At 39.4% G+C, this 27,304-nt stretch overlaps 1 protein-coding gene and 1 long non-coding RNA gene across 2 annotated transcripts in view; both read right to left on the reverse strand.

The window, feature by feature from the left end:
- Positions 1–4,959: 4,959 nt before the first annotated feature.
- On the reverse strand, positions 4,960–19,584 carry LOC119728757. Its single transcript, XR_005271140.1, has 3 exons — positions 19,484–19,584; positions 18,378–18,788; positions 4,960–5,098 (listed from the first exon to the last, which is right to left on the reverse strand). It is a non-coding gene; the product is annotated as an uncharacterized LOC119728757 (long non-coding RNA).
- Positions 19,585–20,320: 736 nt separating this feature from the next.
- LOC119727498 (inverted formin-2-like) overlaps positions 20,321–27,304 on the reverse strand; it is a 67,405-nt gene continuing 60,421 nt past the window's right edge. The window contains exon 18 of the mRNA XM_038199385.1: positions 20,321–27,050. Within this exon, the coding sequence (XP_038055313.1) occupies positions 23,139–27,050 (3,912 nt within the window). The 3' untranslated portion in view covers positions 20,321–23,138. The remainder of the gene's footprint in view (positions 27,051–27,304) is intronic.

The following is a 27,304-nucleotide window of genomic DNA, read 5'->3' on the forward strand; positions in this document are numbered from 1 at the left end:
AAAGTCTAATTAGAACATGTTGTTTTTGTGCAATTTTATAATGTCAGTCTCTTTTCGTAAGTTGTAGTTTTCCACTTATATACAGCGAATATAGTGCTGTGCGTGTAAATGTTTATAAAATAATAATGTGGATAGTGGAAGATTCTTTTACTCTCAACGTTTTACAGGTAATGTTGGCAAAATTATACTCCTTAACGTTTAAATGGCATGAGTGATCTAGTTTAGAGCCTATATAGAGGTAAGCCTTTATTGATATTTGCCATCTTGAACTATTTAATCAAAACAGTCGTAATGAGAATCTCCAGATGTACGTGGAATTTGATCAACTGACCTAAAGGATCATAACAAAGTTAACTACTGAACATCTCGCCCAGGAGGTATATCCATTTAATATGCATGCCAAATAGTCATGAAAAAAGATGACGGACCTCCACCATACGTGACCTCAACCATATGGCTATGTTTGTCCTCAACATGCAAATTCAACGCTGATACATCACCTGTATCTTTTGTCTCCGATAATTCCAACTGATCTCCCTTCCAAATAATCTCTTACGGTTTATTTTTCGAAAGGTGTCAGTCGGGAAGTTGTAAATGGAAATATGACAAAAAGGACGAGCGGAGACAGATTCTCAGAAACGCAGTTTATATGGTCGGGCCGATAATTGTTAATATACATGAAGTTCACCACTTATAGGTTGTCAAAGGTCTGAAAAGGCTGAAATAACTCTCTGTAACTGCAGTAACGTATAAGCGACTCACAGTTATTTAAAAAAAACCAATCAATAAATAATATGGCAAAGCAAACAATTTCAGAGGCGTGAAGTTATTTATGGAATTCCTTTGCGACAATAAAAGAACATTCAGTGAATCTAAATTACAGTCAGAATCCCTATAATCAATTTCACTTTGAAGCTAAAGCAGCTGACTTTATAAAAATATTACAAAATTCAACTTCGGCATTGCATTTGAACTTATAAAGTAAAATGAAAACCATACACTGTGTTGTCAAAATCATGAAATGAGGATAGAATCCGGATTCTCACTTTCTCTGAGAGAGATCGAGAGGGGAGGGGCGGTGGGGGGGGGGGAGACAACCCTTCGAAACACTAAACACTGCATATTTAGAGTAAACGTGTAACTATCTCTGTCGATTTTGAAAGAAGAGATAGTGTGTTTCAGATTGCAGTCGGCAGGGGATAAACATGTTTTCCTTTTATGACGCATCGAATGATAATAAAAGGATAACTTTGTACTGGTTTTTTTTAGCCAATGCGCAACAGTTAGGCTGTCGATCGATGAAGTATCTGCATTGCAACAGACTTCAAAATCTCCTCAAGGTCCCGGAGGTCTTATACGGATGACAAGGGGTACATCTTATTTGTCACAGCTCTTTAGTCTCGTCTTTTATGCACCAAGAAAACCTTATAAGTGCCTACCCTCGAGCGAGCTTAGTCTCCAATGGTCCGCTAAAAGAGAGAACAGGGTGTGACTGGGGTACATTTTCACAGCATGGAAAAGGTTGCATTGCACCATAGAGTAAAATCCCTTCCGTGCACGTTTCAAATGGAAAGTCTTTAAAGCTATCGTAAAATCAATAAAAGGAAAAAATATCAATACTTTTTGCATTTATACAGTTTCATTTTGCTGAAAAAGGACAAGGTATGGTAATTGGTATCTGCATCGGTCGGGGTGTTCATTTTACTGGTATGTATTAAAGCAGATTTCGAAGTCATTACAAATTCACTACCCATAGATATTGAGTCCTGTGCAGTTAAAGTAAGAACCACTGTGAATTAAGTTGTTTTGTGGTTAACAAAAGTTCACGGATGCGTAAAGAAGCAGACGAAGTGAAGGAGTAATAACCGCTTAGATCACAAAAGCAAAGATGATTAATAAGACTCTATACTGCAGATTCACTTAGGCCTAAACCAAATTATCAAGCATGTTTCAAATTAGTCAGCAAAGATGCTGGTTGTGCATCATTACAGTTGGCAGTGCATGCAGCGAAAGCGCGCGGCAGGAAATCTCTTTTGACTTTCAATAAGCCTAGATGCTTATTACTTTGTGAGTGCACTGGTTTGGCGCGAATACTTGGCGCCGATCCTTAGTGAGCATACTTTGTGATGCCAAGCGTGCCGTTTAGTTATTAGGTCCAATCTCAGCCAAATGATAATGAATTCCCCATTCGAAATAAGCGCTCTTTGGCAGAACTGCACCATCTTGTTGAGGTCGTCAAGCTTTGCATGCTTTTAAATTTATTACAATTGCTCCAACCCACTTTCGCACGAAGCATAATTAATTTTTTCATGAGGGCCGCTATCGAAACAACGCTCATTAAGTGTAATTTTTGAAAGAAGATTCTGCTAAGGCAATACATTAAATGGCAAATCAGAATTGTTATGCAAATTAAGTCTAGAGGGTAGGTTGATTAAAAATAAACGCATAGGCCTAACAGATCTAAAACCAGTAATAAAACTAAAACAATTGTATTTACATGGCACTTTTATTCAAAACAGAAAGTGCTTTGCATACAAGTCGACCGAAAGCCATATGGCCGATGAATATGGATACACATTTTAATTTCCTTGGGATCATTCACACGCACCTTAGGACTTTTAATTCATCACCGTCTTACAACAACACCCACGCTATAACCCAACCTGCCCTGCAGGTATTTGGAAATAGAAACAATTGCGTAAAAGGACTTTCTGCCACAGTGCAGGCATAACAACATCAGAAGAGAGCCATACCAAGGATTGCAAGGAATACATAACAACCATAGAGAAAGGACACACCTTGCTGTGACCAGTCCTCCATGCTGTGACGTGATTTGAAAACACTCCAGAAGTTGTCAGTTTCCGTGGTAGATTTTCTTTAAAATATACTCATGAACCTCACCCTACATCTGCATATGACAACAAACACGAACAAATGGGTTTATGGAAGATCACGCTCTAGAGAAACAAGTTACAAAAATCCTTTTCGTATCTTTTTTCTAAATGAGTTGATCTGACTTTAAAGGAGATTTGTAGAAAGCCTCTGTTTTTCCTTCAAATAATATTAAATGTTTAGCCAAAGTTGCTACCGAACATATTTCCAAGTTATACTCACCGATATTACGCCAGCAGTTAAAACTTCAAGCAGCGATGAGAATGAAGGTGCGACTGTCTGGCAATCCTATGAATTCGTTCAAAACTCACTTGATGCAAAGTCGGAAGTGGTCAGGGACCGCGCAAATTGTACACGATGCGCACTTTCCCCCAATGCCAGGGGAAAAAATATATGTAATATCCCGTTGATCCTATACGTGCAAAGCCTATCGTTAGACACAGTGCTTGCTCTTTTATACTCGGGACCGCACATAAGGCTACCGCCCACAGCGCACTGTGCTATGCTGCTGGCTGTCACAGTGGTATGCTGGCTGTCACATGCACGCATCATCCCACGACTTCATTGGCTGACGCAGTGAAAGCAGTGACACTAATGATGCAGCGTACACACCAACATGCTCTGCCGAGAAAAGGTTTCCCTTCGGATGGAGAATGTAGTTTGAAGTGGGCCGGCCGGGAATGGAGAAAAATTCACCAATTTTTAGCAGGTGCAACGCTTGGATTGACAGACAAGCCATTAGGGACGATCAATTAGAGAGAGAAAGACAGTCAAACTGACGGCAAGAATTAATTCCAAAGAAACAACGTAATTAATGATTTTTTCCCTTTGCGTTGGGGTTCGCGGTATTTTTTTTCACCTGAAGGGGTAAAAAGTTCATGGCACGTGTTTGAGAGTTTGCGTCAACAATTTCTCGAGTACAATGTCAAGTCATAAGATACCTCAAACTTGAAACAATGAGTGAATTTGTCAACTATGGGGACAACTGCGTCTGCCAGGTCTGACGCGTAGGCCCTGTATACAGTCCATGCCGATAAGGATTTGATTCAGTATTACATTTGTTGCTCATCTGCACTCATACCATAAATAGGGCTAACCCTCGAAAGCAACACACCTTTTGAGTACTTGGCCTGTTTGGACATTAAAATACTCGTATCTCATCGAATATATTGCTTATAGTGCAAACCAGTTTTAGCAATGAGAAAAACCATTAGGATAGGCCTAAGAGCCAATATTTTCATGTAATGCACGTTGCTTTTAAACTGGATACGCCATATTTTCTGCTTAGCGTATAGGTATATAGCGGGCGCCATGAGTAAAACCTTTTCCTATAAACCCATAACACATAACTCACATGACTTTATGTCCCCACAGGCTGACTTCTATAGGCTGGAAAGAGACTAACTATGATTAAGAAGTCCTTGTCATGTCACATTGGCTTACAGTTAATTCAAAACATGCGAGTGTTAATGCCCTCGACGAAGGCATAACTTTCGACACCTTAAGACGTCCTTTTAACTCTTGCCATCTTCAGGAAATCTTCTGCGTATCAAAATTAATTTGAAAAGACGCCATTTGATACTCAAGGTGTCAGCGAGGAATGAGGGGATGACACAAGGAGCTGACATAGCCGTAAATATTTTAAAACCTATGTAAATCTCTTTGGAAGTTTCGCGAAGGTACCAACGTAGCTGATTTGTATTAGCGCGAGTCATGACAAGTGACACATGGCCAAAGCACCCATGTCCTTGTGAAGCATTAATTAGGAATATTTACCCGGTTCGATTAATTACAATGCAATTATTATTTTTATTTGCGATGCGAAACTAACTTCAGTGAAGTCCTTCAGCAAATTAATAAACGCTTCATATTACGATTGATTTCAGTTTGGACAGAATTAGGAATGTAAACATATATTTGACATAATTTGAAATATTGACGTTATAGACTCGACCTTCAATACAACGGGTCGTTACCAATGGGAGGATGCCAATAATTTGCTACATGCACATTCGTGGGCAAAAGTAGTAATGCTTTCGAGTTCAAATAGAGAAAAGGTACTCACATTTTTTGCAGTCATGTTTTTGCCAGAAGTTACCAAACTTGACGATAACCATGCATCGAGCTCTCCTTCATCCAGGGAGGATGATTTGATGGAACATTTCTGGCACAGGAAATCAGTTTCACGTGAGGTTGGTCAGCAAACCTGGAATGTTTGAAGGGAATACGTAAAAAAACATCAGTTTGTTGCCAAAGGCTGTTTTCTTCTTCATGTTGAGAATTGAATGTCGGACTCCGTGGTTTACCTTTACGGGAGGTGTAAGGCATTGCGCGGCTCAAATGGTAAGTCTAACCGCTTCTGTTAAAGTATTGTAAAATAAAATAAAAAGAAAAATAATAGAAAACGATTATCCTCAAATAATGGTGTAAAAGAAACAATCATTTTTATTGCAAGTTTTATTTTTTTTTAAAGGCACTTCTTCAATTTCCCCTTCCTTTTCGTACAGTCCGCTCCGCGGCACTCATCTATAGAAAAGGGGATTTTTTTTTTATTATGGAGTGCACTTTGCGCAAGGGTGATACTTTCTGTGAAATCTATACAACCCGTTTAACATCGATCAAAAGCTGCCACTTATAGAACGCAGCTGACATCAAATATCTTTTTCCTTTGACCTGATTTCAACATTTTAAAAAAGGAATAAAATCTTTCCATTTTAGGCCAGCTGCGCATTCTTCACTCGTTTTAAACGTGGGCACACATATTGGTATGCAATTAAAATGGATACCTTTTATGTGCTACATGCCTTGTAGCAAGCTAAAGGGATATGTGTACATAAAGTTGAAATTGAATTTGGAGACGGAGCATGCCAAGCCAAAAGCACAGGGTTTTAAATTAAGAAATAGAATGAATGGCGCTCTGGAAATCATTACTAAATATGTCTCCATGGTGTCGTGAGTTGGGGATTTCGTGTGTCTTAGTCACCCCCGCCTTAGATATATTCCAAACGGATCGGAAATCAAAACAGGTGTACCGATGTTTGCTTCACTTTGAATTGATAAAGTTAAGTAAACTCTAAATGAACAGTTTCTAAAACTCTTTTGTAGATTCCATTTGGGGTGTAGTTTTCTATTTTAATAACGCACAGTGCAGACAATCAGTACAGATATCAATACTTGATAACCTTTTGTTTTGTTTAGCTTTCGAGGTTTTTCCAGTACTTGAACACGAGAAAGAGGCAGCTGGTCGGTTAAGTAACAACTAGACCTAATGTATGTCTATAAAGTGAATTCATATTTCAAAACAAAAGAGTGACTGATTATGTTTGAAACAGGTATTTTAACGACAGTAGGGCCTACTCTGAGTGTCTTACTTTCCTAGTTATCAATTGCAAATGTATACTATAGAGAAAATGACGGTCAGTGAATTCATTAATTACTGTTTATAAAACGCACGATTTGTTGTTGGTAAATATTGTCGTGCATAGTAATACACGAAGAACACAACATTTGACCAGTGTCAAAAAAATGTCAAAAACAATAGCAACAAACTTGAAACAGCAAGTAGCAGCAGTTGCAGCACCATGTACTATACTACCATTTACTTGCAGATGCAAGGCAAGTATCAGCAGCAGAGTAAGCACAAACATTATTATTAGTTATTGCAACATCAACAGCAAAATAACTTATATGAACTCCACAAGTACCAAGAAAAACTGCATTATACAAACTTGCTTTGGGAAATAAATGTACTCCTTTACGACCGTATCAAGGATCAGGACACTGTATAAACCAACAATTTACTGAAAACAAAAACCTTGTGCCATAAGAAGATTCAACTGTATTTGTTAAGTTACCGAAAGCAATAGCCAAATCACATTGAGATATTATATCCAAGATAATTGCAATTAAGAAACTGCTACCGAATAAACGACGACTCCCAATAACTGAGATTTCTTTTTTTGGTATAGACCTATAAAGAGGCTTCTCCCCTCCTCGATCCCTTTCTAAACGGTCATTGTACAGTACGCGTGTTAAATGATCGATGAAAACCCGTTGTGTCCTTGGCGATGTGCGTTTTGATAATAAACCAAATCAGTTATCAAAATAAAGATGTTGGCACATTGCGGAATGGAGCGCCGGATAAACGTATACCATGCTTTAGCTACTTGAGTAAATTGCACCTTCGAGCGCATAAACTAATAATATTGTAGCAGTATTGTTTATGGTAAACAAACTGTTTTCGTTTCTCATAAAGGTCGTGCCGATCGACAGCATCAGATTTGCAATGGAAAACGGAAATGATAAAAGACGAATCGAGACATGAAATGTCTTGTTATGGATGGGATGGCTTCCTATTTTTGATTAAAGGGTAAGTGCAGTATATAAAAGCATCATCCCTCATGTTCTATTATTTTTTTGGCAAAAAATAACGAGGTAAAATAACATCTTTGAAATTGAAAAAGGAAAATCTAATAATTTAATTTTTATGGCATGATTAATACCTTTTATTATAGAGCCTGCTAACTTTTTTGTATTGATAGACCTGGAGAAAACGAAAAAAACAATCGGGCGTGTTCATAAAAATCTTTCAATGCAAAATTTAACTTACTTCTTCGCCGATGCAATACACGCCAATTATTTGCTGTGTTCTTATTTGAACTTGAATAACAATCCCTATTACTATACCTCATACATATTCATGATCGAGAGCCGAACTCTCACTGGTCAATTCACGCACAGGGTAAATACGCATGCGTACTAGATTGTCGCACGGGTTACCGGTGCGGCAGTCTACTACGCATGCGCTTTACAAAGCAATCGTGGAACTGTCGCACGGGTGTAGTACGCACGCGCGAACATCGCCCAAACGAGCTACACACTTACGAAGAGATGGTTGCACGGCACGTTATTTCCCGAGCTCAATGATGCCAAACTAGAGAATATTTATGGACAAAAGAGATGCATCCTGTACAAAAGAATGTTGTACACACTGTATTTACAGCTGCACTGCATTGTAAACGTACTGAACTATATAGTGAATTTGAGCAATACGATTCTAGTGGTGAACTGGACAAGTTTTTCAAAAAAACGTTTTTGAGGTGCATACTGCAACGGAAAAAACAAACATATCGGCGCTGCATATGTATGAGGCATAGTACAACAAATATAACATGGTTTATTTCGCCTCGGGAACTAGTTTGTCAACTTTCAATACCTATGGGAGCGAATATCGACTGTCCACTCTCAAACCATGTTATATTTGTATATTGACAAAAAATATCAAATTATATGAATTGTGAAGATTGCCTTGAGATTTTCACTAAGATAAAGCCATACAAATTTCTCAGTGTGCAATTTTAAGACAAAATGAAACGGTCAAAATGGGAAAACAAAACGAGATACCTAATTGTGTCGATACCTAACATTTTGTCGACACAACGAAAACAAAATCCCGAAGGCATAATGTACACGATGCGATACTTGTTCTCTGATGCTGTTAAACATGCACACAGCACCATCTCAAGTCCTTTCTGAGACCATTGCATGATAGAGAGAAAAAAAACATTCGAAAGAAGAAGACAAGATACGGGACTGAACTTGTATAAGTTCCATCGGGCATGATAGATGGTGATAATGTGCCTCGAAGCAGTCACGTTATATAGGAAGGGACGTAATGAAACTCCAAATTACGGATAGAGGCATTGCAATGGCAGGATCCTGTGTTCTATTCTGGCATCCACTATACAACCAGGCATTGCAATCTCATCCCATGCAATCCTATCAAGGCATCATACAAATGATAAGCGCAATACAAAAGACGGGTTTAAATTTGGATGTCAATTCACAGTGCAAAAACTACGAGTGATTTTGATAAGCACGTTATGCAACTATTACAAAACTTCACATATGTTCCTGACAATTGAGATAAAATTGTCGAAGCGTGAAAAGGCAAGTATTGCTTATCTGATAATCTAACAATGAACAAAAACTAAGATGTGTGTATTTTGCATAGGCTTGGAATTACTTTTAAAATGTCAGGTTTATGATGATTTGGGTCATTTAGCCCGAGGCTTTTCATTTAAATATACTGAAAAGTCATTATAGGTGAGTTACGAATTATCGAGATCGAGGGTGAACTTGATTTAAGTAACCGCGCACGACCGTCTATTAAATTATCTAGCGTCGGATAGAATAGAATGATCGAATTGACAGCCAGTGCACAGTGAACTCATAAAGTGCGCGGTTTTTGGATGAAACAATAGAAAAAATCTCAAACAAATAAACGAACCGAAAGATAAAGTCAATAAATTCAACTTAATTTGAATTGTGAGTATTGCGACATATTTAACATGTCATAAAATGCAACTCGATAGTGCGACAGACGCAAAAGGGCAAGTTACGGACGGGAGTTGCACTTAAAATACACATTTAATCATAAGCTAACAACAAAGAATAAATGATTGATACAGTTGCACTATTAATTTTTTGTTCAAATCTTTATGCCTGTCACATTATATATAGCTATTCTAACGCACAATCAGAAAACTATTTCGTTGAGCCTTATATTATATATTATACATGGATCTGTGTGTGTGTTCAAGGGAGATCTAACTGCTCGTCAGATATGTTCATTGTCACGATTCTGGAGGGGAAATTGCCTGGAGCTGATCTAGAGCAGTTTGTGATAGTTAACGATTTTAAAATTGCAAGATTTTGTCCTCTGAAAACCTAAGCTTAGATTAGTGGTGCAATCTGTCACCGTGTTAATGTTCTCATGTGCCGTAGAATGGTATGTGTAGCCTCCGTACACTGACAAGTGGAAATCGTATGGTAAAAGGATCCGCCAGCCACAGGGACCCGGACGCGATAATTCCCCGTTCCCTGGACCATCCCGTACCCCTAGGCTGAAGCTTTTAACCAGCCAGCAGTGTCATGTGGCGAAGAAGGCGGGATGAAATTTTACGCATCATATGATGGCACCCAAGCTTCACAAATTAGCTCTAGATTCAGGCTGCATGTGTGAGGAAAACTCGCAGTAAACTCAACTCAACCTAATGTAATTCCTTACATTAGGATTTCTAAACTCCATGTGAGTATTATCATGTTACATGTTTTCACGGCGAGAATGGATACACATCATTAACAATGAATGAGAGGTCTACCCATGCGTATCACTGTTAACGATTAAAGCACTCACCTCGAAGACGGCCGCAGTGCACACGATCTATACCGAGTCATAGCGCTACCCCCGTATAGCACCTGTGTTAGATAATGCAGAAACTGCGCACTGGGCCCCATAATTTTCTGGGCAGTTTTTCTCCCTTTTTTGGCAGTTGAGCAGAGAAAATACTGATGTCAACAAAAGCAACAAGAAGATGTATTCGCATTATATGCGTCATTATTGAAATGACAACTGCAACATTTTCCATGTGGCTATTATACCAAGCAATACGCCTACACTTTACATGGCACATTATTTATCTGTCGACATCGCATAAATGATTATGCATATATCCATTTCCCAAGGTTATTATGATGATTATATCGTCGTTATGAAATGCAACCGTACGACCCCAGCGGACTTCTCAATTTCTAACACTTAAAATAATTGCTTAAGACGCATCGGACAACGTTTGCTATTCGATACGGACACCAAATACCGGCAGACCCCTTACGTACGTCTGTCTATAGTTCCTAGACTGGCGCCTGTAGTTCTGTTTACCTTTGATTACAAGGAGCGACCTTTTTAATTTCGAATTGTCAGTCCATATGCATTATTAATGACAAAACGTAATTGTATTGAATGATATCGGCTATCATGAAACGGGATCCTACAAGTAAAATATGATACTAAATAAGTGAGAACTAAATTATGTGACCTGCTCGCGTCGTTTGGTGACCCATTAATTACCTCCAATACCTTCTCCGGTTGTACGAGTGTTGTTTACATTCGACGCGAGATTGTTTAACCGAATCAAACGAAAACCGACAAACCGACAGGTGCGCAAAAAAATTGAAGGCGATGATAAACATCTGAAATTACTCATTTGGCTTGTGTATACATTTATAACAACGCCAGGGTTTAACTGTTCATATCGTGTGTCTTTGCTCAGGTGGAAGTAGCCTTCAATGAAGTAACGAGACAAAAGAGACCATTCACTTCGTTGGTGTGATAATGGTTTACATCGAAGACCTCTTTTTTTTTTACATCTGTTGCTCGTAACTTTTTCCGAACCCTCTCATATTTCAACTTAAGATGTACCGCTCGTCGAACTGCTTTCTCTTACGTATAAGAGAACATAAACGTTTGAAAATTATTAACATAACATCTAAATATGTATAATGGAGTGAATCCATCCCGAGTTTTTGATTACTTTCCAAGCAATACACAACTGATTTATATTATTGTGATAACCGAATTCTTATCAGGCGATTAGAATAACCTTAATGTCAGTTCGAATTATGTCATGGAACATAAAATGATACAATTGGAATTGCACAATTCCGTGTTCACTTATGCATTGCCAAATCAAAAAAGGCATTTCAATGCTCCGTCTTCGATCTCTGAATGTCCGTGACCATAAAACTCTCTCACAAATTAACAGACGCCATTTCAAGCATATCGGTGATGACAAAACATGATGGTGACTTAATGATGGATGGCGTCCATCCTTTCATTCATCCAGAAATTCCTTCTGTGTCTGCTCGGCGTGTTACGTTGCGGAAGATAAAGTGCGGTGTCGGTACGTGTCATGTTACGCGATGATAGCTTCCAATTTACATCTCTCCGTAAAAAAATAGTTCTACAGATGGTTTAATTACACGGAATTCACTGATTGAAGTAAGCCTAATACAACTTAATATATTCAAATAAATCAAGTCAACAACCTCCACATCCATACTAAAACAACTTCTTATACTTGCATCAGGGCTCGAAATTAGCGGGAGCAAGTGGCTATAAGGCCGCGACGCGGTTATTCCCCCCCCCCTACTTTTTTCCCCTTCAAATGTCGGCTGATGTTGCAGATGACGCTTCCATCCCCTTAAAACTTTCAAAAATATCCTTCAGGGTGGAGCTTGAGATGACCTCAGTAAGGCCATAAGGATTGAAAATTCTGCACCCACTTACGATTTCGACCGACACGAACATTCTTCGGGAAATTTGGATAGTCAAAACAACAATCAGAGAAAACGGTAGTAACGTTAGACCATGCAGCGACATCGACATCGTGCTTGAGCTGCCACGCTGGTCTTTAGTCTGCTCCCTTTTACATATTGCGCTAATTAAAAGCGATTACAGGTTCCATTGTACACGACCATCGCTCCCACAGTCTGGCTTCCAGACGCACAATTAAAAAATTACAACACGGTCTGCAAATGGTGCCCGACTAAATTTAGTGCAAAATATATTGGAGTCCAGAGAGGCCACATAAAGCTTATACGCGATCGTAACCCAATCTAAAAACACGTTAAGATTATGCAGCAGCAGGATTCCAGTCAAACCAATGAGTTTGGCGGTTTAATAGTTGAGACATTCAAAAAACAACTTTTTAAATTTTGCCGACGCGCATGGCTATTATAGCGACGCGCGCGCATACCAGAAACCGGAAGCTTTTTTTGGCCTAAAATGCGTACGTAAATCTCTAAAATGCTCCTACACGTTCTGATGTCGAGAGGAACCACCTATAGTGCCCGTCTCCGTTTCACCATGGAGGAACTTCCTGACTTATTTCATTTGCGCTACGAAATCGACACTGACACACAAAAATTTGCTTTATTAATATAGAAACATATTTGAGGTTGATGATTCTTAAGAATAATGGATAATTTAATTCGTCCTGACCAAAATGATTCTTAACGTTAGTCACAACGGCCGATGGACAACACCGTCCTTGTTGCTCATTATCAGCGTGCATGCATACTGTAACGGCAACGAAGCACGTGCTGCGGTAGAAATTTCACGGAAACACGAAACGCTGTATCGCTTCAAGTACGAGCGGAAAAACAGCGAGATGATTACATTAAATTGAAAAAATTACATACACTGAGATTAGAGATTACGTTCTGTGAATGTGACACGCAGAGCCACAGAAATATTCGTTTTCCATCGATGTTTGTTTGGCATTTTTGCAATGTCAGATTCGATATGTTATGCTATGTCGGCCATACACTGGTTCCTGTCCTTAGCTTCGGCCATTGTAGCGCGCAGCGGGAACCAGTCTAACAATGCTGCATGCATGACGCATGTGTGCTTTCACCAATGCGAAGCTTGCATGCTGCAGGATCGCGTCGGGGAAAAAAAAAAGGTTTCCTTCCGAAAATAGCGATAAGTAAGCATTAGAAATGTTACAGTCATTTTGATGACAAAGTTGTTCAGAAGCGTTTTTGTGAAGACATGATTTTTGTTTCTAACTTGCCGATAAAAACGGGTACAATTGTGTGACTTGCGTATTGCTAGAGCAAGTGTTTCGTCGGACAATGTGAGTTCATTTACACATTTTCATGAGGTTTTCAATTTTTAAAATAAATTTATTCATTTTACTTTCATGCCCAAAAAAGTATATTCGCCGACTCTATGTGCGGCCATTGTTAACGGTCGGTCTGGTAATACCGGAAACAAAACTGTTTTTTTGGCCTAAGCATGAAGCTGCAGCTGTGAAGCAGGTGTCTTGTTGGCATAGTACACAGATAAATATACAGTTTCAACAAGTTGATAACATTTACTTTTTCAAAGGGGTCTTTCGGTATAACAATAAAACAAATCGTTATTTCATGAAACTTCAGATGCAGCATGCAAAATTACGGTTCAAGGTCAACTCATATCATGGAAAGCATTTGACTGCGCAAGTAAAAGGCTTTCAGTTCGGCTCTTTCATTTTTTTCATGACTGTATTTTATATCACAGAAGTGAACTGGCTATGTGTATTGGATTGTCTAGCCGCATCGATATTTCTCACGCATATAAATTGGAAATTACTTTTTGAAAGCAAGTGCGCAATACCCACCTGTTCTTTAATGCAATCGTTGGCAATTTTTTGTTATAATTTCAAAATACTTTTTTCCTGGTTGTTTCATCACAGCTTTATGAATTTGTTTTTTTTTCTGCGGGAACGTGACGAAATCAGGCGTGGTGTGTGATCCAAGCAGAAATATGGTTTATCTCTTTTGGGCAGAAGTCAAAATTTACGGATTCACAAGAAAAGACACGAATTTCTGCAAATACAGTGATCAGATTTAAAGCTTTTTTTTTTTAATTAACATTGTAGTGAATGTTTGGTTAAGCCTCCTGCATATAAAAAGCCTTATTTGTTATGAACATGTCAAACAGACGAATCTTAAATTCGTCGCGAAAACCTTATCAATAAAAAAGTACTGGACTCAACAAAATGCTTGAGGAAAACACCGCCGGTTTTCCACTCAATTTTCAAGAAGATTATTTTCAGGGTTGAAGCTTATAATTTTCCTCACCAATTATACGCTTGGGCGTCATTTCTTAAGACGTCCATGGTATAAGTAATGGATTGCCACCTGCAAGCTAAATACCCATACCGGCTTATGCCCCGCTGATACTGGAAATACTAGCGTTTCATAGGGTGCATTCTACCCAAACCCGCGGCTTGTGAGATTCGATACGTGCTGAAGAAATTGAAAACTTGTCTCTCTGATGGATCAAGCCGATAGCAATAGTAACGCTGCAATCGGACACCAGATATTTAAGACACCTCTGTTTTTTTCTCAAAAGTTAGAATGGAGAGTTTAGAAGAATTTAGTCACTTCACGCTGTGTATATCGATCCGTAAACTCCTCCAAAGTTGTACAATGCGGAGCCTAAAATCACAGTTGTTATACCGTTTTCTGTGATTCCAACCGTTATGCTGATATTTGGAAAAGGAACTTATCAACTCACTTTCGAATTCAGCATATTACATCATACTTTCCATCGTGCAATAATTTTACTACACAAAAGGCTTGTAGTACAAAATTGATTTCAACGCGTAACCTATATCGTACCTTCCACGAATGATAAAATTAAGGGTATACCAATCAACATTACTATGATGCATCTTAAACAATATAAATATGGTTATACCAAGCCTTGCCGACAGCTAGAAACACCATCTGCAATTTTGTACTCTGCGATTGGCGACAAAACCTGGGCAATGTGTAAAAATCAATTGTCCGAACTTTCCTTCGGTCAGCACGCAACCTATCTATAGATTTTGCATCTGACCTTTTCATTAAAAGCTGATTGATTTTGATGCTGATGGGCGACACCTTTTTCCATTTTACCCCAAGAATTTAGATCTCGGTGAAATAAACGGTCCCCCATCCTGGCAAGAGCGGCATAAACTTTATTACTATCGATTCTCCGCTGATAAACTGTTCCTTCACCTAAATGTTTAAAAGTCTGGTTTCAGATTCCCCGACCCGGCCTATTTTGTAAATTTCACATCCGTGACACAATGTTCAGTCGAAAAAAGGGTGTATATATAAAGCAAAAGCAACCCATGGTAAGAACTAAGAACCCTTTTGAAAGGGTTACAGACACCCCAAAATAGTCTTTTACCACGTTCGTTAAAATAAAATCTTTAGGAGAAAACTTGATGACTTCATTTCACCGTTCTTTGTATCTCGCATATTCTCAACCTACATTCCATATCACCGTGACACAAAAATCAGTCTAAAACGTGTACCAAACTTTACTCATATTAAAAGACGTTCTTGTGGGCTAACAAATATTTAGGCTAGCTCTACAAATATCTAAAAAGAGTTCAGTTTGCAAGGAGCAGAAGAAAATTTCTTACTTCCAAAGATGAAATATTATCTCTCAGTGATTTCCTGCTACCTGCATGCTGCCTACGGCACATTAACTTTTTCACTGCACCTATTGGAAACGCCTCGCTTCGTATCGAGTTCAAGGTATGTCGTTTTACCTTTCTAGGTGGGTCAACATTTCAGCGCCAATGCTTTGTGATTCATGTCGAGAGCTTAATGGCCCGTTCTTCGCTGGTATGGTAATGACAATATGCGACGGTCCGTTACAGTAATGACCCATATTTCATCCCGATGGATGGATACTGAAACTCGGCATGTGCATTGAAAATGTCCAGACACTTCCAACACTACTCTGTAGTTCTACAACCTATTTGAAAAGAAAACGTACTTTCTTTCAAACAAAAGACTACACAATGAAGCTTCCGCTGTTTGACAATTATTTCTCGTTCACATTTTGAATTGTATCATTAAATTACCAGATTATCATTCTTTTTGGGGGGGGGGTTGCTTTTGATGGAATAAAACAGTAAACATGAATCTTGGGATTTTTGTTACAACGATTGATATGCTACGTCCAGCATTGACTTTTGTGCTTTATTATTCTCATTAAATTACCATTCACTTCAGGATGATAATTATATTATTAGCTGATACATTTTGTTGTAGTTGTTTATTAGGTAATGTATCAGTAAAACTGATTTGACAAAATGGAGGTTGATTGACGGGGCATCATTCAACAAAAGCCGTTTCCACGAATTTAAGTTTTGACCATTTCAACAGGTTTGTCAGGGCAATGCTTTCATGCAAGCTTTTTGTTTGTCCACCTGTATGGACTGAACGTGCATTTCCGTTCTCTCTCTGCCCGCGGACGATATGGCTTTACGGTTGAGTTACCCGAGATGTCATAATGGTGTATTATTCATAGCCATAAGCCCCAGCCCCAACATGCTAGGAATGATTGATGGCTAACTACTACACCCATTTACTAACTACTACACGCATGTGATGAGTGCGGCACAGTTTGAACATCATCCACATCCATACACTTCACGTCTGCATCAGGTTTGAAGATCACTTGTTCTGTTAATAATTAGCTCTCGATTTCCAATAAGATCTGAGCGAGAAATCTAACTCTCGCGAGAAATAAGCCAATTAGATATGTTCCTTTAAGACTTTCTAGGAGTTTTTAAGGGATAGGTATATGAAAAGTTTATGAAAATCCGTTGCGTTATCTCAATTTTTATAGTTGACAATTTACATAATCTTGAAGAGACAGGCACTTTGAGCACCCTACTTGGGGTGATAAAAAAATAATGGATTTGCCATTATCTAGCGAGAGTAATTTCAACAGCACTTCCATCCATAGTTAACGACAAATCATTATGCCTTAAGGAGCGGTTTCTTCCTGAAAATCTTTAATTGTGTGATCCATCATTCTCCACTCTGTAGAGAGCAATGCACGGTAAAAACAGCGGCATCGGTATATAATAGTGCACGACACGCTTCGTTGCATGACCAGAAAAAAAAAGAACCCTGCTCCTCTTGACCCAAGTGTGACCTCGAGTTATACCTGTGAAAATTGCTGTCTCAAATTGGAGTTGTAATTTTATTTAGTTACTTTTACGTTTAATTGCTTGTTGAAACAGTTAAAATCTATCTCTGACAAGGCCAACATCCAAGGCTTTCTGTTGATTAATTGCCAGAAGAAGCAAAGGGGGGAATTAATGCAGCATGCACGGTGTTTGAATATTGATGTGCAATTTTATCCGGGTCGCGCTTGTGTTCATTTCGTGGATGAGTAACCAATACTGTCTGTATCCCCAATCCCTTCGCACCGATGCCAACTCGAGATTGAAATGGTTCCGATGTCGAGCCATCCAATTACTGGCAATCGACCTCGAATCGTGTAGCACACGCGGTAAATATTTGCCCTCTCTCATTTTCTGACGATCACAAATTAAATACATCTGTTTATACAGGGAGATGGTTTCGCCAAAAGACAAAATGACACTGTGCAAACTTATCTTTTGTTAGTTTACTCTAGTTGATCACTTTCATCTATATCATCTGTCGGTCTAACTTTTATACGATTCCATTTTAAGTAATCTGTGTAACACTTGACAATGATTGGTTTGTTAACCAGTGCTGCTGTAATGTGCTCTTCACTCTACTATCGTGTGAGGGCGCCCTGCGCAAAAGTAACAGCCACATGGGCGAGGCATCCTTCATTCAAAATTAAGGTATCCGTGCACAATCACCCCTCAACGGTAACAAAAGTGAAACACAAAATGTCCCTATTGAAAGATACAGTATTATATACTGATATTTATCCGCAATGCTTATATTGTTTCGAAATTTGTTTCCCCCAAAATTGAAACTGTAACACATGCACATTATGTTTCAGACTGCGATTTATTTTCTATAGGGGCCTATCCCAATTTAAAGTTAATCTTTTTGGCGAAGTAAGCCACAGAAACTTAATATTTTACGGAAAATTAGCCTGACAAAATGAAGGAATGTTAGTAAATTTGATGAAACACCGTTATTTAAATACATTAGGTGCCGCTCCAAAATGTTTTGACAGAATGAAACAAACTACCTCAAATGTGAAGGAAAAAATCACGAGCTCTGCCCTAATTTGACTATTTTGCCAGAAAAAAGTACACAACTTAAATTATCCATGGAAAACGAGGGAAACGATATCTTACCTCCAAAATCTGATCCTCGTAGTTCAACACGGCTTGGACATTACCACCTCAGAAAGTTCAATCACACTACACGTAATGATGTCATTAATCAGTTGGCATACAAAGTATTTCCTGAGGACAGTTCTCGTTTTGTCACGGCTCCCTCTGTCGATGCATCTGTTGGGTTTCACAGTCAAAGGCTTTACAACCCGAAAATTAAATACGACGGGTTGGAGAAGTCAGGCTCAGGGATGATAAATTCATACAATTCCACGTCCAGTCTAGTTGTACTCCATCCATAAATATCCACGATTAGATGTGTGCTGGGCTTTTCTCAACGCTTAGTTAATCGTGTAGGTCCTTTCCAACTGTCTAGACAGTCCACTGCGAGCATCACAACCGTGGGCATGTCTGCAGCAAAGCTCAACTTTCCTGTGTAACAGTACACCAAAACAAAGCAGAAAACTAATGGTCAACTCACAACTCCGACACCTATTAAGCTAGTTCTTGGCAGCTTAATGTGTTGTAAACATGGTGAGACTAACGTGTTTCACTAATACCTCGTATATAGGCCATGCCTCGGAGGCCATAGCCATTGCAAAGGTTTAATGGCAACAATAGCAAAATAATCGTAACAATAAAAAGAATTTGACAGTCGTTCTCAATAGGCCTACTTTAATATGTGTGTGTTCAAACAAGTGGAGCACATTCTTTACAAAGCTTGTTGTTTACTCGCCTGGAAAAGACGTACATATCGATATCGTTCAAACATCGTACGTTTGGGTCAAGTGAAGATGGTATATCATAACGTTTAAAACCTTCATATTCCACTCTTCCGCGGGAAACTTGACGAAATTTGCATTGATATATGTTCCGACTTATCCCTCAATAAGGAAGAATAAACAAAGAGCAATTTCCAGTAACATTAGAGTATAGGTTAGCGGGGTTTAACTCACACAAAAGTATTATGGAGGCGTCATGCGCTGAAAACCACATGCCAAACACACGGGGTATGTTTTTGTCAATGTTTCGATTCGTTTCGTTTAAAATTCTGAACTCCAAACACTCAAAAGTTAACTTCAGTAGCTCAGCAATAATCTTTAATGAAAAACCATCATTATACTCACCAAATATCTAAAGCAGAGTCGTTTCAAGCTCACAATTTTGGTAAGAAAATTTTCGACGCGAGGAACACTTTCGGCCGACATTTTACAAAGTTCCGTCTCCATGCAAGAAATACGCATGCGCAGGGAAAAAAAAGCGCAATGCGTCTTTTGATTTCACAACAGGTGTTAGAACAATGGAACAAATATGCGGGTTTACGAAACTACGGCTTCGTCCCGCCTTCGGATTCCTCATGCTTAACATCGTTTAGAATGAGGCCTGCATCAAGTGGCGATACTCTATAATTGACCACATATTACATTTTTTGATGTTTGTGAAGCACAGCCTGTACCAATATGGGGTCACAGCCCCCCCCCCCCTCAAAAAAAGCTAGGGCCTTAAACCTTCTGAAGCCTAACCGGAGACGAAGCCGAGATTTTGATAACACCCACAGTTTGTGTTCCTGTGTCATATTCCACTGAACAAAGACCCGGATTGACATTATTTACTTATAAAACTTGGTGTACAAGAATGGCTTCTTCAGATTTTGTTTAAAAAAGTAGGCCAAAAAAGACTAATTCCATATTAAGCCTCAGAGAATTTAACAGTTGATTTAAAACATTACTGATACAAGCCCCGCCCCCCCCCCCAGGGTACCCGCCCACTCTAACATTACTCCACTGATTCACATGAATGAAACCACTAGTAACATTTTGTTAGTGCATGTTTTTACCTCATGATCAAATATTTTCAAACCTTTCAATTTTAACTGTTATGTCAAATTATTAAAAAGGGAAATGTAGGGCCTAAATGACATCAATAAATACAAAACAAAACAAAAATCGATTTCAGATCCAAAATTTCATGTAAAACACATCACAACCCTATGGGTTTAATATACATCATGCAGTTGTTCTTTTTTCGGTAAATATACATTAAATTTAGTTTGCATAAATATATAAAGTCATCTCAATAACAATGGAGGCAGCCGCTAAAATAATATCTCCATAAAATCAAAGCAATATTTCTTTAAAAACAACCATATTGTTCCCTTTACGCAGCTGAACATGACTCAATGAAAAATGTGACTACAACATAAGGGAAAGAAAATAACTATGTACATTTCAAAAAGGATAATCTTGAGCGGTGAAGCAGTTTCTGTGATGCAAGAAAATCAACCGAGAGGCTTTACTTTATCATCAGGGCGCCACCAACGTTAATTGTTTGCCAAGGTTTGGAGTATTAAAAAGTTCAGTAGAGTTAATAAAACTAGGAGCAGCATGACATTTATATGCATGCCTAAGTGGAAAGGTTATACAACTGAACTGTTTGGGTAACAACCAAAGATATTATAAGGTTTCAAGTGTTGCCAGTAATTACTTCCTTAATTCAATTTACAAATAGTTTACAATTCAGACGATTTTACATAAAAGTCTCATATTGTTACACAAAAGAATTGCTAGTTTATCGGCACAATATGGCTTAATTTATCATGCATTACAACCACTGTTCCATCGATTCGTGAATTTACTCTTGGATCTAAAATAAAATTGTATTATCTGTGATACTTTCTAAAGTACCTTTCGTCATGGATAATTTGTAATTAAATTAACCTACTATCTCAAGCTAAAAATAAAAAGGACTATAAGGAAGACTATAAGGAAGTCTAACTTCTAAAGTTCACCCCCTGTTAAGTATAAGCAATGAAATAAATATGTTTAAAATCTATGTAAAAACAAAGCTGTATGGAGAGTATATATTGTTTTGCTGACTATTAAGGCTTTAATATGTAATGGCCACTGGCGATTTTAATCTTAATTCTTAACAAACCCGTAACCCTTCACGATAGTTTATGGCATTGTGTTTTGCGCTTAATATAATTATATTACTCAAGACAGCGTTTCAATACAATAAAGAGCAATAAACACTTCAAGAAAATTGGAAAATTTTTAACAAAAAAATCCCAAGTAGCAGAAAAAACCTCTTAATTGATACAAGGCATGTATTATTGCTTTTCAAATTATCACATCCGAATTGCAGAATTTAAGTACATTTAAATAATTATGAAAGAACAAGTTTACAAAACAAACTAAAAAGAAAGCATACAAGCAAAGTGAGTCAACAGTTTAAGGGAAAAACCTATGCAGTCTCAGGTAAACAAGCTACTTTATAGGGTAAGCTATTAAAACAATGTGGGCCTTTATAAGTAACACATCACTTAAAAATAATATTATATTTTTGTTATATCAGGGGTTACTTTCATGGAGTCTAAACATTCACACAAGAAACTTTGGCTTAGCAAAACCACACAACTAACGAAAACAGCATGAGATATGAATTGCTTAACATTTTTTTTGCTAAGGAGCTTTATAAACTGGCTGAAAAGGTGTCATCTTTTATGAGCAAAGAATCATGCACCAAACTGGTGTATATAAATGATATCTCATATGAATTTTTTTTGTGGGCACATGGTGCTCTCTGGGTGTACATGTATTTCTTTGTGAAGTTAACAGAAAATTCGAAATCCCACTGGATTGTGAAATTACTGTCAAATATACTGACAGTTTCTAACTCAAAATATTAAGTAACAATGATGGACCATGATGGACAATAACAAGAAACTTTAAAAGCTTGGTTAACTAATAAAAGAAAAGTCCAGCGTAACAGAAAATACACATTTTTTTTTACATGACCAAAAAGCAGCTGAAATGTCTAAGCACAAACACAATACAATGTAAGCTATGACTATAGGTAGGTTCAGGATTTTTTCTCTCTCTATTCTCGATCTCCAGGGGAACATTTCTGGGAAAAAAATCTATTTAAAAATGTGTTCAATACTTATATTTTTAGTAATTCTGGTTGCACAACAGAGATAGTAGAATTTGGTTTAGGATACTGAAATGAGCATTCGGAATTTTTCAGTGAGAACAACTTTATCTTGTAAAAACAAAGACAGAAGTTAAATATTCAGAAAGTCCAGTTATTCAGAAAGTCCAGTAATTTAAGAAAAGACAGTGCAGTTACGAAAGATGGAATAAAACCTCACTTTTGAGGGAAGATGAAAAATGTTAGGATTGAACACAACACCTGCCTCCTTATTGCTGTTACACACCAAGTCTTTTATAAACAAAATATCTGCGATTAAGTTCCAAGTCTCTGATTATGCCTCAAACAAAAACTTCTCTCACTCAAAGGTTTGATGTTACTCTTTGAATTTGATAGACTCTTTTACTGTTTAAGACAAAATTTATATAAATTGGAAAGAGTTATCTTCTGATATTGTTATCATCTTTACTCAAGTTGACGTTTTTTTACCAGCAATGTGACAAAAAAATATTCTCCTCTGAGGCATTGTTTCCAATGGGGTTGGATATAATTTGCGAATTCAGAATTTAGAATTTCTGAGGCAGTTTAAAATGCCTCTTTACTGCACAAGAAATGAAAATTCCATAAAGCCAGTCATGGTGGAAAATAGCCCCGAAACTTGTCGAAATTATTATTTTCATTCTCACATGAGTTCAATTATTCGAGAAATGTCCGGAAAAAAATCTCAAAGCAGCCTCCAAAATAAAAGAGGGAAATCTCTTTTGAATACAATTGCTGGAAACATTTTTCAACACAATTTCAGATGTTTCATTGTATTATTTTTTTTGTTTTAACAAAACTGAGGTTCACATTTCACCTAAAGACTGGTTTCTTACTTGTGCTGCTGCTGATTTTCCTTCCTGTGGTAGAGGGCGCTTTAGTATATTGCTTGGCAGCACTTTGAGACGATTTTCTCCCTAGAGACACAGTCCTTTTCACTTTTGCTGGAGAACGTGGTGCTTCATCCAGTGAAGGGGTACTCCCATCTGTGCCAGCCTCATGCGAAGAGTCCAGGCCTTTGTCCCCCTTACGTCCCAATTTGTGAATAATTTTACTCAGTGTCCCTTTGTTGGTTTTCTTTGCTATGTCACTGTCCATTATTCCACGCTTACGCATTTTCGGTGGGAGGGAGGCTGCAGTTTTCCCACGGCTGAACCTGCTACTGGAGTCGGACTCATCAGCTGAGTCTTCAGAGACCGATATCGGAACTGGTTTGAGGTTTGCGTAAAGGGATGAAGTGCGTGGCATGTGTCGGGCCTCGTTGCTTGCTATGCTTCCCTCCTCCTGGGCCGATGCGTCCTCTTGGGACACTTCCCCTAAGGAGAGAGAGCTGATGCTACGAGTCTCACTACCATCGCCACTCGCTTCTACATCCATCATGCCGGTATCCACCGTGCTGCTCTTAGAAACATCTGATGATGATGCCAGATTCGAAGAAATGCTGGAATGTAATTTTGAGCCTCGCATCCTGCTTGGTACAGTGCTTGAGGAGGCTGGTTCTAGCTCACTCAAGCCAAATGTGGCCGTACCCATTTTCATTGGGCTCTTTGTCACTTGTGTTGCCTGTGTGGTTCTTGGTGACTGGGTTCCAGCTCTGGAAGCTGGAAGAGTTTTGGATGGTGTACTTACAGGTTTTTTGGTCACTGACGGAGAGTGGAAGCTATTGGGTTTTTTAACCGGTGATACTCTTGATGGATCTGAAGAGGCAGGTTGATTTGTTTTTGACTGTCCAGCAGGCTTAGGTGAAGTTGATCTTTTTGCTGGTGACGAACCAGTCTTACTGTCTGTTCTTGCTTTGGCAGTGTCAGTAACTGTTTTGCTAGGTCCTACACGACCAGATGATCTCACTCCACTACTTGAAGGTGTTTTGTTGGTTGAGGGAAGCGTGCGCCGTTCTGGTGCTGAACGTACAAAGGGCCCTGTCCTTTTGACACTTGATCTTGGCGTAGGACTGGTAGCTTTCAAGGTTTTAGCAGATGTTGGTGATGTTCTAGAACCAGTGCTCTTGACACTACTAGTCGAGTTGGTGGATCTCATACTGGAAGAACGAGGTTTGGGATCAGATCGAGAGTCAGTGCTGCATGATGAGGCGGCAGAATTTGACCTGCTGATTCGTGTTGTCACTGTTTTGGTTCCTCTTGGAGAGCTCAGGTTTCTGCCATAGCCAGAGGACCTCATGGAAGAGTTGCTTGTAGTTGAGACAGTAGATGAGTTGCTTTGAGACGACTCGCGCCTTTGTCTGGTCTCTGAAGGTTCTGACTTTGGAAGGGATTCTGCACTGCCTATGGAAGAGCGTAACATTCCTGACGCTGGTGGTGACTGAGCCGGTGGTGATTTTACCTGGAAATTACGGGAGTTCTTCCTAACTCGAGGGCTAGATCTTGGCAATGGCGCATTCAAGTTAACTCTTAGTGGTGTACTTTTTCCTGGGTAAACCCTAGGACTTGTGGATGTCTGCCTCTGCGTAATTTTGCCTGTGGTTGTCTTAGCCACAGTTCTATTCACTGCTGGACCTTTTTTAACATTTCCAATTTGAGCTGCGGATTTCTTAGGAGATTTGGACGATGATGACGATGGAATTTCATTTGCATTCTCATCACTCTTAGTTGGGAGAGAACTCCCATTTATTTTCTTGGCTTTCTTTTCAGCTAGTGTTTCAGATGCAGTACGTGGATGAGACTGGTCTTTCAGAACGTAAACGTCATCATCAGTTATTTTATAGACTGTCTCAGTTGCTTGAGGTTCAGTGGCTTGGGGTTCAGTTGATGAGACTGTTACTTCAGTTGATGCCGATGGAATCTCCTGACTGCTCTCAGCTTCAATATCCTCCACGTGAAGATCATCCTTAGTATCTGAGAAAGTTTTGATGTCCAGCAGGTCTCGTCTTATTTCCACCTGTTGTCGATCAATTGATGCCCATGTTTCCTCTTCATTGAATGCCTGAGCCAGTGCCTGCTTCTGTCTGAACTTTGCTCTTAGCGCCTCTAACCCTTTCATCCTTGATAAGTCTGAGGAGATTTTCCTCGGGGACAACGGACCATCATCACCATCCTCAACACCAGCCATGATCTTTTCAATGGTACGCCGCTCTTGTCGGATCTTCAGGCTGTAAGACTCTGCATAAGATTCCAGCCCTTTAGCTAAACCTGCTTCAATGGGTCTATCCAAGAAAACAGTGCTTTCGTGATCTTCATAGATTGTTGAGGCTCTCCTTTTTTCCGTACGCTCTTCTTTGTTTTTAGGAGTGTCCCATGTAAGGCTTCCTGTTCTCCACCTGGCATATCGTTGCTTCTGTGTCCTGTCGCCGTCAGGTGTGTCACCATCCCTGGAACGATTCTTCTCCCGGGATGATAGCTGTGACTCGACAGTATCAAGAGCTGCTTCAACATCCATGTCCTGGACTTTGCTTTGCCAGTTGGAGACCTTGTTGTCAACTGACATGCCTCCATCGGTTTCGTCCGTTGGAGGTGTGGTTGTTGGAGACACTCCCTCACTTTCTTGGGCTGCTTTTCTCAGTCCCTGCGCAGCTTTCCTCACGTCCTCAATGCTAAACTCACTTTGGCTTCGACGAAGAGGCCGCCTCTTGGGCCGAGGAGCATCTGTGGGGGATTCGGAACTATTTACAATACTTGGCTCTGATTTTTTATCCAATTGACTCGATTCATGGACAGTTGATGTGGCAGAGCTCTCAGCTTTTGCGCTTGGCTGGAGCTCTGCTGATGCAGAATCCACCATCTTGCTGTATTTAGCAAGACGGTCCTTCCTGATTTCCGCACTTGCTTTATCTGAACTCTGCTCCAGAGATGTATTTTGAAGCACATGATCAATGTCTGAGGTCGATATTTCACTACGAGATCGGCGACTCATATTGAGTGGTTGTGTTGGGTTCCTTACATCACCTCCTCTCATGAGTTCCCTAATCCTGTCTTTCTCTTTACTAAGAGAATGAGACTGAGAACCTGATTTCTGTGAGTCAGGAGATTCCGTCTGCTCAGTGTTCAACTTGTTTCGTCTGGACAATGTTGGTGATTGACTCGGCGAATCCTTTCGTTCACGTGTGTCACTGTCTATAAAGTCCACATTGTTTTTCTTGGCACGCCTTCCCCCACTCCTTCGTATACTTCCATCTCTTTTGAGAGTCTCAAACTGTGCCAGGGCCTCATCTTCATTACCCTGTACCAGCATGTCAAAAAGAGAATCATCATCGGCTGAAAGCGGTCGAGTACCCGAGGCTTGTGATCGCTGGCGCCTGACGACCATTGTGTTTCCAGGGGAGTCTTCACGACTACTAGTGGAACTCCACGTACTGAATCCACTAGATGTACTCTGCCTATCGTCTGAGTCCAACATTCCGTCAGGGGCATTGTTACCTGATTCAGCAGCACTCTCTGTAATGGCGTTCAGGTTCTGCTCAAATTTCTGCTTGGATCTTCTGATAGGTGTGCTCCTGGTGATCACTCCAGGTTGATCATCCTCAGGGCATGGAGACTGGGGTCGACTGGCGTCGCTAGAGTCACCATCCACCTTGGCCTTCTGATGAGAGAACCCTCCCTTGATTCTGCCCAGTAGTTTGTCCACGATGGAGCTGGTCTCCTTCCCGCCGGGAAGGCTCTGGCTCCGTGGAGCCTTGGCCTTGCCATCTTTCCGACGCTGAGATTTTTGCTCCTCACTGCGTTGTCTCCTCTGTTCCATCTTCAGCTCCTGAAGCTGCCGCGTTTCATTTTCCTGCATAGATTAAATAGGAATAGATAAAAATGACTTTAAATGCACACTTGTCAATTACAGTTATGATCCTGTAATGATGAAACCAGTACATGTATTTGCGAAGTAGTTATTTTTTTTTGTTATGAGAGTCGCCCATCACAAGGCCCTTAAGGGCCAATCAAGGTGAGGTATACACAAAGATGTGAAAGAAAAGGAAATCTAAAAAAAAATGCAAACTACTTCAAGGACTGACATTACGCTTGTACTGGGAAGTA

Source organism: Patiria miniata, unplaced genomic scaffold (genome assembly GCF_015706575.1).
Source record: "Patiria miniata isolate m_02_andy unplaced genomic scaffold, ASM1570657v1 HiC_scaffold_20, whole genome shotgun sequence".
Classification (NCBI taxonomy): Eukaryota; Metazoa; Echinodermata; class Asteroidea; order Valvatida; family Asterinidae; genus Patiria; species Patiria miniata.